Consider the following 14,190-nt stretch of genomic DNA (forward strand, 5'->3'; position numbering starts at 1 on the left):
ACCGGGCTGTGGGGTACAGATCTTTTATAGGGCAAAAGGAGTTGTTTCCCGCCTAGCACAATAACAGGTGTCTAATTGGTTCCTTTGAATCCAGCGTACAGGTCACTTAAAGGGTAAACTTGTTTTTCACTATGATAAACTTGTTTTTCACTATAGGTTCCCGAAAAACTCATAAATCTCACAGGTTTACATTTTGTTTCCTCCCTGTTCCCGCTCATCGATCCCAGTTTGCTCAAGCATGTCCTGTGATGTGGGTAGGGTGCCCTTTCTCAACTGGTTATGTGGTGAGCTCATCCTGTTTACTGCATACTTTCTACTTTTCATAATCGGGCCTTAGGGTATGGGGCTGGGGTCTTTCAAAAGAATACCCCATACCTATTATGCACTACAGAAGGGCTAAGAAAACTTAACAAAACAAAACAAAAAAAGAGCTCTGACGTTAACACAACCGGCTGTTGATGACATTGTTTTGCGGGACTGCCAGGGGTGGACTGTACAAAACCATATGGAAACCTCTTGTCAGATTGTGGAATTGAAAAAATAATATGTTTGATGAAAAGGTGAAGAAGAATAAACTATTCATCTATAGGATGCTTTGGAGCCTCAAAGTCCTAGGAAATAAACTCTTCAATCCTCAATGCGTTTATCTCTGTACAATCCCTAAATGCAGTTTATAATGGAAGAGAGGGACCTTGCCTCTGTTGGCAGCCTAAAACCCCCTCAAGGGTCCCAAAAGACAAGCATTCCCACGCTTCATCTGCAGAAAACTACCATTCCCAGAAGGCTTTGGGGTCCTGGGGGCCGACCTCTGTAGGGGGCGGAGCCTAAGCGAGAAGGTCGTTGGGCCATCCCATTGTCTAGAGGGGTAGCCTGTGTGGAGTTTAGGAGGAATCCGCCTCCCGATTAGTTGTAAATAGAAAGGGGCGTCCCACACGCGGTTGGAACGGTCCACGGGGACCCGGAACGCCGCGGCGGGCGCTCGAATTTCCCGGGCCGGGAGCGCGGAGCCTGCCGGGAAGGTGCCGGGACAGTTACTGAGCCGATCGGCGGCGGCCGAAAGTAGGCTTGGACATGCAGAGCACCGAGCTGGGCAACAAGGAGAGCGGCAAGATATGGCACCGCAAGCCATCGCCGCTCACTCGGGACGGGTAAAGGCGGGAGGGCGCGGGTCCGTGTCTGGAGGGGAGTTTGAGGAGCCGTCTTGGGAAGGGACACGAGGGCCGGGCAGGGGTTCGGGTTCTGACCCTGATCCTGACCCTGATTCTGCCCAGAATCCCTGGGTTGGGGGACCTCAGGAGGAGTGGTCCTCTCTGACACCCTTCCGGATTTGGTCCCGGCCACCGTGCAGCTGGAGCAGGAAGTTCTCAGATTTACCTAAGGGAATTTGCGCCGCTGATGAGAGAGCCAGCGCTGTCCTGCTTTAATTATCAGAGTGTCCTGATAGCACTTCTGGCATGTAGTGCGTGCTCAGTAAATATTTGTCACCGCTGGAAAAGAACTCCAGGAGGGATGAGGGAAGGAGAACGTACCCTTTAGTACAGAAATTGAAGTTTATCCATCCTCAAATCATTGCATGTATTAGATGCTCATGCATTCATTAGCTATTTGTTGAGCACCTGCTGTGTGCCAAGTACACTTCTAAACACTCTAGGAGAGCAGTGGAGCAAAACAAACTAACAGTTGTCTGGAGTTTAGGTATAGATGTGTACATGAGGGGCAGAGGGTTGCTTCTATAATGCTGAGGGCCTTCTAGTACAGCCAGCGATACTTTTCATTCTTTTCCCAGTTTTCTGCGCTGTTTGAGGGCCCAGCTCCCTTCCATGACTTCAGTGGAAGTGGGACCATTTGGGTTCCCATTACTTCTTGCATCAGGGAAATGTCCTAGGATTGTCGCAGACTTTGCAGTAACGCTTGGATTCATGTTTCAGTGTTTCTTATTCTAGTAGGTTTTTTGTTGATTTTGGTTGCTCCTCAGCAGATCAACACACTGGCTTACTTTGTATATCCACTGCACAGTGCTGGAGCAGCCAGTTGTTTGGTTTCCAGTTGCTATCTATCCTTTTTATCAATTCCTCTGTCCTGTTCACTCCGTGGGATAAAAAATTTTGCTTAAAGTGGAGAGGTTTTTCCTTTCTAGTTTTGGAGTTTATATAAATACCACCCCTGCCTCTGGTAGTTTCTAAGTGTTCCATGAGTTAGAGCCAATCCACCTGTTCTTTTTCTTGCTGTTACCAAGTAGATATGCATGCAAGGTTTTCACACCTCCTTGTTGTTTATTCCATCAAAACATGGTTTTCTTTTTTTGTTGTTGTTTATTAAAACCCATTGTTTATGGAGTTGAAAGAGGAAGAGAGCACTGAGTATGGAGGTAGAGGCATTTAGCTGTAGGAAGTGTTGATGTGCACCTTCTGTGATTTTAGACCAGTTATCACTGTAAGCCCAATCAGGCAGATTTACTAGACACTGTTGTCTTATAAGTTTGATGCTCAGTAAAAACTTGATGTTCTTATGTTCATGAACTGGGAAACTGTCAGGCAACCTATGAGCAATTGAAATTGCTTGAAAATGGATAGTGATGTGTGATTTTTTTTTTCTTTACAGGAAAGAAAAATTGAACCTAGGGGCTCTTAAACCAATGAGCTATGTCCCCAGCTCTTTTAAATTTTTATTTTGAAACAGTATTGCTGAGTTGCCCAAACTGGCCTGGTACTTGAGATCCTCCTGCCTCAGCCTCCTGAGTAGCTTTTGTGTATGATTTAAATGAAGAATCAGGGACAAAATGGTGCTATTAGTCCTGAGTTACATTTAGATGGTAGGATTCGTGGGTTTTTTTTCCCATATTTTGAACAATGATCATTTAATTTTGTCATCAGAAGATGTAATGCTATAGAAAAAAGACTGGAGGAGAAAGTTGTCTGCTCTCTGAGTTTTTTTTTTTTAATATATTTTTTTAGATGTATAGACCTTTATTTTATTTATTTACTTATATGTGGTACTGAGAATCGAACCCAATGCCTCACACATGCTCTACCCAGTGCTCTACCACTGAGCCACAGCCTCAGCTCCTTCTCTCTGAATTTTGATGGCCAGGAAGTATTTTGAAGTTATTTTACTACACAATTTTGTGTTTTTAAGCAGTGTAAGAAGTCTGCTGTTGCATCTTTAAGGAAGCCTAAAGAAAAGGATAGAAAGGGCCTCTTTCATTGCATGTCAATATACCTAGTATCTAAAAAGGACCCAAAGGAGTCTCTATATACAGTTGATAGTGGGGAATTCACTTAAAGTTGATGGCAGTGTGATAATGATAAGGGAGAAGGTCAGGCTCAGAAAGATCCTGCACTCCAACCCCTTGAATGACTCTGGGGGAAAAAAGATTAAGGCACAGGATTTTTTGTTTGTTTGTTTTGTTTTTTGTTTTTCTTTGGTATTTGCTAGGTTGTCCATCCCTCTCCTGGGAAGAAATTTGTTGTGTGAATTAAATGCACAGATAATATTCATAAGGACTGTTTCATAATATAGATTTAAGAAAGGGTCCCAAACTAGAAAAAACAGAAGAAAGTTATAGGTATGGAAATATATTTTAGTATAGAAAATTAGAAGGTTAAAGAAATGTTTCTGGAGGAGAAAGTATTTTATCTGGCAAAGTAATATTCTTGGGCTAGAGTCCAAGATGAAAGAGGACAAAACTAAGGATGTAAAGTTGTGAATGTTAAAATATATTACAGAAGGTAAATCTCAAAAAGTTTGTGTTTGTGATTAAATTGGCTATAATTAGCACAGTTAAAGTTATTTGAACTTTAATGTACTAATATGAAGCAAAGTCTGAAACAATGACCTGCTCTTATCTATTGAGATAATTTTCTTGTATTTGTTAGGTTTTTGTTACTTGGCGAAAGGAAATCTTAAAGGGTTTTTACCTGTTTTAAAGTCTTAAATGTTTGCTTTGTAACAGGTTAAACAAACTAGTGTTATTTAGGTTATAATAATAGTTGATACCCAAAATATATGTAACTAGGTATATGTATGCATTTGATAACTATATCTGTCTTAGCCTTGTTTAAGTGCTATGAAAAAATATATAAAATGAAAGTTTATGTAAGTTTACTAGCAAGATAAACAATAAGTGCTCTCTTTTATACAATGTATCTGACATAGAAGGGCCACACTATCATTTGAAGACCTGTCTTATATCTGTTTGCTTTGTCTAAGTCAATTTCTGATCATTAACACTGTTTCCTAAATGTATAAGAGATTTAAGGCTATCCTTTGATTTTTTTTTTTTTTTTTTTGTTAACCCATGCAGACCTGTGAGTATTGTTACCGTACAATATGTATTCTAAATTGTACTTCAAAAGTTAAACTTAGTTACTTTGACAAGTTGGTGTTCTTTTTTTTTTTTTTTAAAGAGAGAGTGAGAGAGGGGAAAGAGAGAGAGAGAGAGAATTTTTAATATTTATTTATTTTTTTTAGTTCTCGGCGGACACAACATCTTTGTTGGTATGTGGTGCTGAGGATCGAACCCGGGTCGCACGCACGCCAGGCGAGCGCGCTACCGCTTGAGCCACATCCCCAGCCCAAGTTGGTGTTCTTTAAACCAAAATTATCTGTAGCAAAAGCCTCAGATTTGCATAGAAATAAAAAATTTGATTGGTATTTATTCATGTCATTTGATGTTTTATAACTGGATAAAGTAACCTATTGTCAGTTATATATTATACAACTTCATGTTGCTCTTTACACTGAAACAGGAATTTAAATGTATTTTTGGAAGGTAATAAGGAGTGCCTGATCTGTTTAAAGTTGACATTGTAAAACATGGAAGCATTCTGCCACTTTTTCCACAAAAAGAAAGTTTAAAAAGCTCTCTTAGCCTTTCTTTGATTCATGTTTCAGATGTAATATTGTATTGTGTTATTTGTGAAGAGCTATGTCTTACCTGAGATAAGGCTCTGCCTCCCACCTTACTCCATGTTAGAATGGCTCCAAAATAGACTAAACTTCAGCTCATTTAAAGTTGTGTTAAAAAGATTGATTTTTGTTGGGGCTGGGGATGTGGCTTAAGCGGTAGTGTGCCTGTCTGGCATGCGTGCGGCCCAGGTTCAATCCTCAGCACCACATACAAACAAAGATGTTGTGTCTGCCGAAAACTAAGAAATAAAATATTAAAATTCTCTCTCTCTCTGTCTCTCTCTCTCTCCTCACTCTCTCTTAAAAAAAAAAAAAAAGATTGATTTTTGTTGTAAAGACTACTGTGATCTCAACAGGGGATAAAGCGTATAACTAAGTAAAGGTTCAAGATTATAAAAGTCATTTTTCTTGCTTTATAGCTATTACCAAAAAAAAAAAAGAATTTTGTTGTTGCTTCTAATGTGTTTTAAAAGCTGGTGTTTAGATAAACATGAAGAAAATATTTTCACATAATTCAATTTAGTATACTTTAATGAGGTTTATGAAGATAGATATTTCTAATTAAAATTAAAAATTTTGTAAAAATAAAGATAAAATTACATGATTAAAAATTATTGTTGCAGTAAAGAATGTGATTGTTTTGGTCTTCAGGATCAGAATTTGCACACATATATTGTCTTGAGTTATTTCATGATGGAAGTTTTATAAATGGCTTTCTATCAGCAGATGTATTATACAGAATCCTCCTTTCAAAAAATAGTAACTTTAGACAATATAGCTGTACATTCTTAATAAGGTTTGTCCATGAAAATAGCATGTGATCACTAACTAATATGTATAAAATATAGGAAAGTAGAAAGAAGAGGGAAATCATTCATACTTCTGTTACCTGCAAATGACTGCTATTATTTGGATGTGTTCATCCTTTTTTCCTATATATAGGTTTTTCCTTTTCTTCCATTTTTTTCTTTTAATTGTGTTTACATGTATGCATATATCATCTGTTTAAAATCTAAGGTTAAAATGTTTTTCATATAACCTCTTAAGCATTTTGTATATTTTTATAGTATACTTTTTTTTTTTTTAAAGAAAGAGTGAGAGAGTGGGAGAGAAAGAGAGAGAGAGAATTTTAATGTTTATTTTTTTTAGTATTTGGCGGACACAACATCTTTGTTTGTATGTGGTGCTGAGGATCGAACCCGGGCCGCACGCATGCCAGGCGATCGCGATACCGCTTGAGCCACATCCCCAGCCCCTTTATAGTATACTTTTAAAAAAATAAATTTAATCTTTGGACTAAGAGTCTGATTAATGTGGGTTTTAAAAGAATGTCTTAAGCCTTCATTCATTTAGCAGTTATTTTCCCCAAACCCCACTCAGTGCCACTGAGCTTTGCCCCCAGTTGCCTCAGCAGGCATATACTGGGTGCTTGTTGTGTATTCTGGGCCAGGTATTCAGCGCTAGGTGCTGGGATATAGTAATGAAGTAGCAGTGATCCATATCCTTTTGGAACACACCTGCTTAGGTATTATGGTAGATCTATTAGAAGTGAAAATAGAACTCATGTACATTTAATTCACTTTGGACCGTTTTCTGTTACAAAAACAACAAAAAATATATCCTATTGTCTGTCATATTATCATAACTTATAAATACTGTTTATATGTATTTTTTAAATGCCTGTTTTTACTACTAAACTCAGTTCCATGATAACAGGAGTCATGTTATCAGATATTCTTAATTCCTGGCTTATTCAGTGTCTGTCATAGAGTAAGTTTTCAAGTGTTTGATGAATAAATGCATAGTAACTACTTTGATATTGAATAATTTTTGAATTCTTTTCAAAAATCACTTTTAAGTAGCCAAGTGGCACACACCTGTAATCCTGGCAGCTTGGGAGGCTGAGGCATCTTAGCAAGTTCAAAGTCAGCCTTAGCATCTTAGCAAGGCCCTAAGCAGCTCAGTGAGACCCTGTCTCAAAAAATAAAAAGGGCTGGGATGTGGCTCAGTGGTTAAGCACCTCTGGGGTCAGTCACTGGTACCAAAAAAAGAAAAAAAAATTGTAAGATTGGTTTTAGGGGAGAGAAGGAATTGCAACAGGAGAAGAGTAGGTAGGCAAAAAAACTTCAAAGTTTGTACATATATATATTACATTTTATATATAATATAATATATACTATAAATCTTTTTCATATGTCAGATAATACTTGGTGTAGAATTTAATATTGTTTTTTTGTTTTGTTTTGACAGAATTATAGTGAACATCATTCATAACACTTCTGATTATCATCTAAAAACTTTAAGATTTCTGAATGTGGCTTTTGATGGCTCAGGCGATTGCTTAATTGCTGGGGACCATCAAGGAAATATCTATGTTTTTGACTTGCAGTCAAACAGGTAAGCAGATGTTTTTGACATCTACCTTATTTAACAAGTTATTAATTCACTCACTATTTTAGTAACTTCCATTCATTATTGGTTCAGAAAGCATTATTCTACTACATTTTAGGTACCTTATTTGTAAGTACTGAGAGGAGACAGTAGGAAAGGATAGATACTGTTCAATTTTTTTTAGAGATTTACAGCTTTGGTTTTAACAATATCTCTAGTAGCTTATTCTTTCTTAAATTTAAGTTTTCGTTACTACCAGTTTGTCAGCTAATTTCTGGTACTCCAATAGTCAACTTAGAAAGAACATAATTTCCTTTGTACATTATTATTATTATGAACTAGATGTGAATTTTTTTTTTTAAAGAGAGAGTGAGAGAGGAGATTGAGAGAGAGAGAGGGAGAGAGAATTTTTTAATATTTATTTTTTAGTTCTCGGCGGACACAACATCTTTGTTGGTATGTGGTGCTGAGGATCGAACCCGGGCCGCACGCATGCCAGGCGAGCGCGCTACCGCTTGAGCCACATCGCCAGCCCTAGATGTGAAAATTTAAAGCATTAAAAATCTATACTCTGGGTTGGGGTCGTGGTCAGTGGTAAAGTGCTCGCCTAGCATAGGCGAGGTCCTGGGTTCTATCCTCAGCACCACATATAAGTAAAGGTATTGTGGGCAACTACAACTAAAAAATAAATAAATATTTTTAAAAAATGTACTCTTTTTCTTCTTAATTTTTCTCTTTCCTTATAGAACAGTTTAGTCCAGAAGCAGTTAGAAAGGATTGATTAAGGTGGGTTTCCATATCAGAGTGAGTAGTGGAGAGCTGTAGCCCAAATCAGAGGAAATCTGAGGGTGAAATGGGGCAGTGATGGCAAGTGGTTAATATGTAGGGATTTGATCAGTAAGTAAATATATTGGAGGTATGAGAGCCAGCTTTCTCACTGTTGGAAAAGGAACTTATAAATATGGGAAGGGGAGAAAACTAGGATGAACCTTGTGGTATTAGATTAGAGTTGGAAATATGAGTGTGAACCCCTGGTTTGGGTATAGATATAAATATATATGTGTGTATATGGAGGGGGGGAGAGAGAGAGAGAGAGAAAGGAAGAAATAGTGTATGTGTGTAAGAATAAGTAAATTTTATGTGCATATATTCCTGAGCTTTGGCCACTCAGAGGTCCTGGGAACACCATCACACTGGTAACAATGAATGTACCCTACTGCCTATTTCTTATTTTGCTTTTTGGTACCAGGGATTGAACCCCAAGGCACTTTACCACTGAGCCACATCCTCATCTTTTTTTGTTTTTTATTTTGAGACAGAGTCCCACTCTGTTGCTGAAGGCCTTGCTGAGTTACCTTGGCAGGCCTAAAACTTGTGATCCTTCTGCCTCAGCCTCCTGAGTCTCTGGGGTTACAGGTGTGTGCCACTATACCCAACCTATTTTTTGTTTTCTAAACACCATTGTTTACCAAAAGAAATCAGGGAGCCTTGAAGAAATGGACAGTTTCAGAACTGGGGCAGGGAAATACAGGATGAGCCTATAACATATATTGCCAGAAAGAGGAAATTTTTCAAAGAATGATGGGACTGTATAAGTAGGACATAGATGCCAGCTTGTAGGAGCTCCCTCTAGTCAAATTGGACATAATTTGAATGTCAAAATAATAGTGAACAAAAATGATTAAATAAATAATAATGGATGATAATCCATTAAGATAAAAATCCACAAATTCCTATAACAATTTAATGAGGAATTAGATATTGTGTAGTCATAAAGTGCCTCCCCCCAAATTATTATTAATTACAGAAGAAAAAATAATGATTTTACAGTAAAGAGGCATAGTAGACACTACCTTAATCAAATGATTGAAGTTGTCAGGCAGAGTGGCCCACAGGTATAATACCAACAACTCAGGAGGCTGAAACAGGAGGATCACAAGTTCAAGGCCAGCCTTAGCAACTTAGTGAGACCCTGTCTAAACATAAAAATGGCATTTTTAAAAATCTTTTTGTAGGCTTCTGTCCTGATCCGGAGCCCAGGTGTCTGTGCTATGCAGAATCTGAAAACAAACCACAGGGAGAACGCTGAGAACCCTGAGAGCCAGGAAATGGAACTGTTAACATTTATGGATATAGCCATTGATTTTACTGAAGAGGAGTGGGAATGCCTTCAGCCTGCTCAGAAAAATTTATATAGAGATGTGATGCTAGAGAACTATAGAAACTTGGCCTTCCTGGCCATGAATCCTAATCATATCCAAGAATATTCACTAGAAAAGGGAATAAAACATATATTACATGAAGTGATAAGTGCAAAATATGGAAGTTGTGATCTTGACTATTTACCACAAAAGAAAATATGGAAAACTACAACTGAGAGTGAACACCAGAAATCATATAAAAAATCAGGCCTTGTTCATCACCAGAGAATTTATACTGGAGAGAAGCCCTACAAATATAAAGAATGTTGCAAAGCTTTTAGTAAAAAAAAAGGTCTTATTTACCACAGAGGAACCCACAATGGAGAGAAGCCCTACAAATGTAAAAATTGTGGCAAAGCTTTTGGTCAAAAATCAGACCTTATTCGCCACAGGAGAACTCACACAGGAGAGAAGCGCTACAAATGTAAAGATTGTGGCAAAGCTTTGGGTCAAAAATCAAACCTTATTTGCCACATCAGAACTCACACTGGAGAGAAGCCCTACAAATGTACAGAATGTGGCAAAGCTTTTGGTCAAAAATCATACCTTACTTGCCACATCAGAACTCACACTGGAGAGAAGCCCTACAAATGTAAAGATTGTGGCAAAGCTTTTCGTCAAAAATCACTCCTAATTTGCCACATCAGAACTCACACTAGAGAGAAGCCCTACAAATGTAAAAATTGTGGCAAAGCTTTTGGTCAAAAATCATCCCTTATTTGCCACAGAAGAACTCACACTGGAGAGAAACCCTACAAATGTAAAGATTGTGGCAAAGCTTTTGGTCAAAAATCACACCTTATTTACCACAGCAGAACTCACACTGGAGAGAAGCCCTACAAATGTAAAGATTGTGGCAAAGCTTTTGGTCAAAAATCAAACCTTATTTGGCACAGAAAAATTCACACTGGAGAGAAGCCCTACAAATGTAAAGATTGTGGCAAAGCTTTTGGTCTAAAATCAGACCTTACTTGCCACATCAGAACTCACACTGGAGAGAAGCCCTACAAATGTAAAGAATGTGGAAAAGCTTTGGGTCAAAAATCAGACCTTATTCACCACAGGAGAATTCACACTGGAGAGAAGCCCTACAAATGTAAAGATTGTGGCAAAGCTTTTGGTAAAAAATCAAACCTTATTTGCCACAGAATAACTCACACTGGAGAGAAGCCCTACAAATGTAAAGATTGTGGCAAAGCTTTTGGTCGAAAATCAGACCTTATTTGCCACATCAGAACTCACACTGGAGAGAAGCCCTACAAATGTACAGAATGTGGCAAAGCTTTCGGTCGAAGATCATCCCTAATTTGCCACATCAGAACTCACACTGGAGAGAAGCCCTACAAATGTACAGAATGTGACAGAGCTTTTGGTAAAAAATCAAACCTTATTTACCACAGCAGAACTCACACTGGAGAGAAGCCCTACAAATGTACAGAATGTGGCAAAGCTTTTGGTCTAAAATCAGACCTTATTTGCCACATCAGAACTCACACTGGAGAGAAGCCCTACAAATGTACAGAATGTGGCAAAGCTTTTGGTCGAAAATCAGACCTTACTTGCCACAGCAGAACTCACACTGGAGAGAAGCCCTACAAATGTACAGAATGTGACAGAGCTTTTGGTCGAAAATCACACCTTACTTGCCACAGCAGAACTCACACTGGAGAGAAGCCCTACAAATGTACAGAATGTGGCAAAGCTTTTGGTCGAAAATCAGACCTTACTTGCCACATCAGAACTCACACTGGATAGAAGCCCTACAAATGTAAAGATTGTGGCAAAGCTTTTGGTCAATAATCAGACCTTATTCGCCACAGGAGAACTCAAACTGGAGAGAAACCCTACAAATGTAAAGAATGTGTCAAAGCTTTTGGTGAAAAATCAAACCTTATTTGCCACAGAAAAACTCACACTGGAGAGAAGCCCTACAAATGTACAGAAGGTGGCAGAGCTTTTGGTGACACATCAAACTTTATTCGCCACAGAAGAAATCACATTGGAGAGATGCCCTACAAATGTAAAGATTGTGGCAAAGCTTTTGGTCAAAAAATAGACCTTCTTCACCACAGCAGAACTCACTGGAGAGAAGCCCTACAAATGTAAAGAATGTGGCAAAGCTTTTACTCAAAAAACAGGCTTTATTTGCCACAGAGAACTCACACTAGAGAGAAGCCTCACAAATGTAAAGAATGTGGCAAAGTGTTCAGTCAAATATCACACCTTATTTGCCACAACAGAACTCACACTGGAGAGAAGCCTCACAAATGCAAAGTATGTGACAAAGTTTTTACTCAAATATTACACCTTATTTGCCACAGAAGAATTTACACTGGAGAGAAGCTTTACAAATATAAGGAATGTGGCAAAGCTTTTAGCAATAAAACAGGCCTTATTCACCACAACAGAACTCACACTGGAGAATAGCCCTACAAAAGTGAATAATGTGGAAAAGTTCTAATAAAAAATAAAACTTTATTCACCACAGCAGAAGACATCCTGGTGAATGTGAAATGTGAATAAAGTAATAATACTTTTAAAGAAAGACTAAACCTTGGGGCTGGGGTTGTAGTTCTGTGGTAGAGTGCTAGCCTTGCATGTTTGAGATCCTGGGTTCGATCCTCAGCACCACATAAAAATAAATAAGTGAGGGCTGGGATGTAGCTCAGTGGCAAAGCGTCTGCCTTGCATTCGCAAAGCCCTGGGTTCGACCCCCAGTTCCAAAAAAGACAAAAAAAAAAAAAAAAAAAGAAAAATAAATAAGTGAAATAAAGGTATTGTGTCCAACTACAACTAAAAAATAAACATTAAAAAAAGAAAGACTAAACCTTATTAACAACAGAATTTATACAGAAAAGAACCCCTACAAATTGAAACAATGCAGCAAAGCTTTTAATAAGAAATCAATTCTTTTCACCACTAGGCTACTTATTCTGGAAAGAAGACATCTAAATGTAGAGAATGTAGAAACATTTTAATTATATATCATATATTACTAGACATCAGAGAAAACACACTGGGGAGAAGCTCTACAAACGAGACCATTGTACCATTACTCTAAGAAAGGGACAGCATTTAATCCTCACCACGATAACCATAGCGTAGAGAAAATTTTGAAATGTGAAAATTGACGATGTGACAATGCCTCCAAATTTTATTCAGCAATACTCAGCACCTGTGGATGCATACTGGCGAGAGAAAATACAAATGGAAAAAAAATGTAGCTACATGTTTCTTAAACACTGCTTATGTTTGGAGAATTCATTGTACCCAGAAACCCTAAAAAGTTAAATAATACATCCAAAATGTATTTAAATTTTAAATTCATTAAACTTCTGAAAACTCATACTAGTAGTGAACATTGAACAGATTTTGTCCAAAATGTATGCCTCATATAACAATGAAACATTTATAATAAATGTGAGAGTATAGTAAAGTTATTATCTATATATTACACCTTGATGTATATGAGTATCAATAAAATACTTAACTCATTTAAGTTTAGAAAACAAGTAGTTGTCTTTAAATTTTGCTTAAATTTATTAAGCATTATCAAGTTATTTTGTAGAAATATCATTCATAAATATCATATATGCATAGTAAAGAAACCTCATCTTTCAAAGAGTATAATTGTTTTTCTAAATCAAAAATTACTATTTTCACTTTTGAATACTGAGAAAAGAATTATATGAAATCTATTTTTGATGTTTAACACTCAAGTGTAATATTTTAAACTTTATTATTTTTTTTTTTTTGTATTTCAGTTTAAGTTTAGGTATTTTTATACACTGAGCCACATTCCTAAGCCCTCTCTCCACGTTTTCAAATTTTGAGACTGTCTTGCTAGGTTGCTTGAAACCACACTAAGTTGCTGAGGTTGAATTTAAATTTCTGAAATTACTCAGCTTCCCAGTTTGCTTGGATTACAAGCATGGACCATCATGCCAGGTTTACAGTGCATTTTTTTAACCTATATTTACCTTATGTATGCAATATGTCTTTATAACTGAATATTTGTTTATGTGTTAACACTCATGTATTGCATCCTGTTGTTAAATGAGAGACATCATAGTAAAATAAAATAAAATAAAAATGGCAGAGGATGTAGCTCAGTAGTAGAGCACCCCTGGGTTTAATTCCTAGTACTGAAGGAAAACAACAACAAATGATGAAAGTTAATATAACCAGTATTCTTTGATTGAATCCAGAGGTGCTTTACCACTGAGCTCCTTTTCTTAATGAATTCCTTTTCTTCCTTGCCTCTCCCTCCATTCATTTGCCATTGCTGCCAGGAACATCTTCCTAAGAGACATGCCTGATCCTGATTTTGCTTTGCTAAAAACTAATGGTGGGTGCTGGGGTTGTGGCTCAGGGGTAGTGCACTTACCTAGCACGCAAGAGGCACTGGGTTCAATCTTCAGCACCACATAAAAATAAATAAAATAGGGGCTGGGGATGTGGCTCAAGCGGTAGTGCGCTCGCCTGCCATGCGTTGCTGCCCGGGTTCGATCCTCGGCACCACATACAAACAACAATGTTGTGTCTGCCGAAAAAACTAAAAAATAGATATTAAAATTCTCTCTCTCTCTCAAAAATAAATAAATAAATAAAGGTATTGTGTCCATCTACAACTAAAAAAAAAATTTTAAAAAACTAACTAATGGTGGCTTCCCATTTTGTGTAAGTGAAA

At 37.6% G+C, this 14,190-nt stretch overlaps 1 protein-coding gene across 3 annotated transcripts in view; it reads left to right on the plus strand.

The window, feature by feature from the left end:
* Nucleotides 1-977: 977 nt before the first annotated feature.
* Nucleotides 978-14,190, plus strand: part of TBC1D31 (TBC1 domain family member 31) — a 77,310-nt gene continuing 64,097 nt past the window's right edge. For all 3 annotated transcript variants that reach the window (XM_081266202.1, XM_081266201.1, XM_081266200.1), the window contains exons 1-2: nt 978-1,148; nt 7,159-7,305. In XM_081266202.1, coding sequence (XP_081122328.1) covers nt 7,281-7,305 — 25 coding nt within the window. In that variant the 5' untranslated portion in view covers nt 978-1,148; nt 7,159-7,280. The remainder of the gene's footprint in view (nt 1,149-7,158; nt 7,306-14,190) is intronic.

This window comes from Spermophilus citellus (genome assembly GCF_964194105.1).
Source record: "Spermophilus citellus genome assembly, chromosome: 14".
NCBI lineage: Eukaryota > Metazoa > Chordata > Mammalia > Rodentia > Sciuridae > Spermophilus > Spermophilus citellus.